The sequence below is a fragment of the Cyprinodon variegatus genome, unplaced genomic scaffold (genome assembly GCF_000732505.1).
Source record: "Cyprinodon variegatus isolate N-32 unplaced genomic scaffold, C_variegatus-1.0 Scaffold1090, whole genome shotgun sequence".
NCBI lineage: Eukaryota > Metazoa > Chordata > Actinopteri > Cyprinodontiformes > Cyprinodontidae > Cyprinodon > Cyprinodon variegatus.
In genome coordinates, this window is record NW_015151543.1 from 143034 (window position 1) to 144222 (window position 1189).

Genomic DNA, 1189 nt, shown 5'->3' on the forward strand with positions numbered 1-1189 from the left:
CAGGTCCAGGATCAGGTCCATGATCAGGTCCAGGATCAGGTCCATGATCAGGTCCAGGATCAGATCCAGGATTAGATCCAGGATCAGGTCCAGGATCAGATCCAGGATCAGGTACAGGATCAGATCCAGGATCAGATCCAGGATTAGATCCAGGATCAGATCCAGGATCAGGTCCAGGATCAGGTCCATGAGGTTCTGCAGGGCGTTTAGTCTGCATCTCCAGCAGGAAGATGAGTGGTTTGAGCTGATCTCTGACCTGCTGGCCTCACCTGAGCCTCACCTTTCTGCTCTCAGTGTTCGTGCGCTACAACCTGGGTCCTGGGGTGGCCGTGGAGCTGGAGGCCCAGGCTAGAGTGGCGGAGCTGAAGGAGGTGGTGGGGAGTCAGCAGGGTGTAGCTCCTCAGGAGCTCCGGGTTCTGTTCGCTGGCAGGGAGCTGCAGAGCTCCGCCTCTTTGCTGGTGAGCTCCTTCATGGATCTGCAGGTAAAGTCACCTGATGTGTTCCTCACCATACCCTCCTCTGCCAGGGCTGTGACCTGCCTGAGCAGAGCACGCTCCATGTGCTCCACCCTCCTCCTGGCTCCTCCTCCCAGCTGCTGCTGCAGGAGCATCTGGCTCCAGGAGGGGAGAGCAGACAGGACCGGCTGACCTCACTTGACCTGAGCTCCTGGCGGCTCCCTGCCACCTCCTCAGGGCTGGCTGTCATCCTGGATGAAGAGAGAGGAACCAGGAGAGGAGAAGATCAACAGACTGCAGCTCCTAAAGGTCAGGGAGTCGCTCCATTCTCCCAATGTCTGTTCTGCTTTTCTATTCACTTTATTTCTATGCTCCATTTCACACCATGTCAACCCAGGTCCCTGTATAGATCCAGATCATCAGATCATCTGATTAAATGTTCAAAGTTTTCTATCTAAGGAAAACCAGCTGATTGCATCGACTCATTGACTCTTCAGCAATCCCTCACACTAAGCATGCTTGTAGCGACAGTGGAGAGGAAAAACTGTCTGCATTCAGGAGCAGAAAGTTAAGAGTCATCCAGGTTTTTCTGTCTTCAGACATGCCTGTAATCTATGTAATGGGTCCGTGAGCCAGACCCTTAACCACACCCTGCTCCTCCCGCACAATGGCAGCCCACTGCTCCCCGACGTTAAATGCAGAGAAGGAATTTCTGAATTCTGAGACAATGAAGG

The 1189-nt window shown here is 53.7% G+C and overlaps 1 protein-coding gene across 1 annotated transcript in view; it reads left to right on the forward strand.

Moving 5' to 3' along the window:
• park2 (parkin RBR E3 ubiquitin protein ligase) overlaps positions 1–1189 on the forward strand; it is a 5891-nt gene that overhangs the window by 2272 nt on the left and 2430 nt on the right. Inside the window, exons 2-3 of the mRNA XM_015400275.1 lie at positions 295–458; positions 527–881. Of these exons, the coding sequence (XP_015255761.1) occupies positions 295–458; positions 527–881 (519 nt within the window). The remainder of the gene's footprint in view (positions 1–294; positions 459–526; positions 882–1189) is intronic.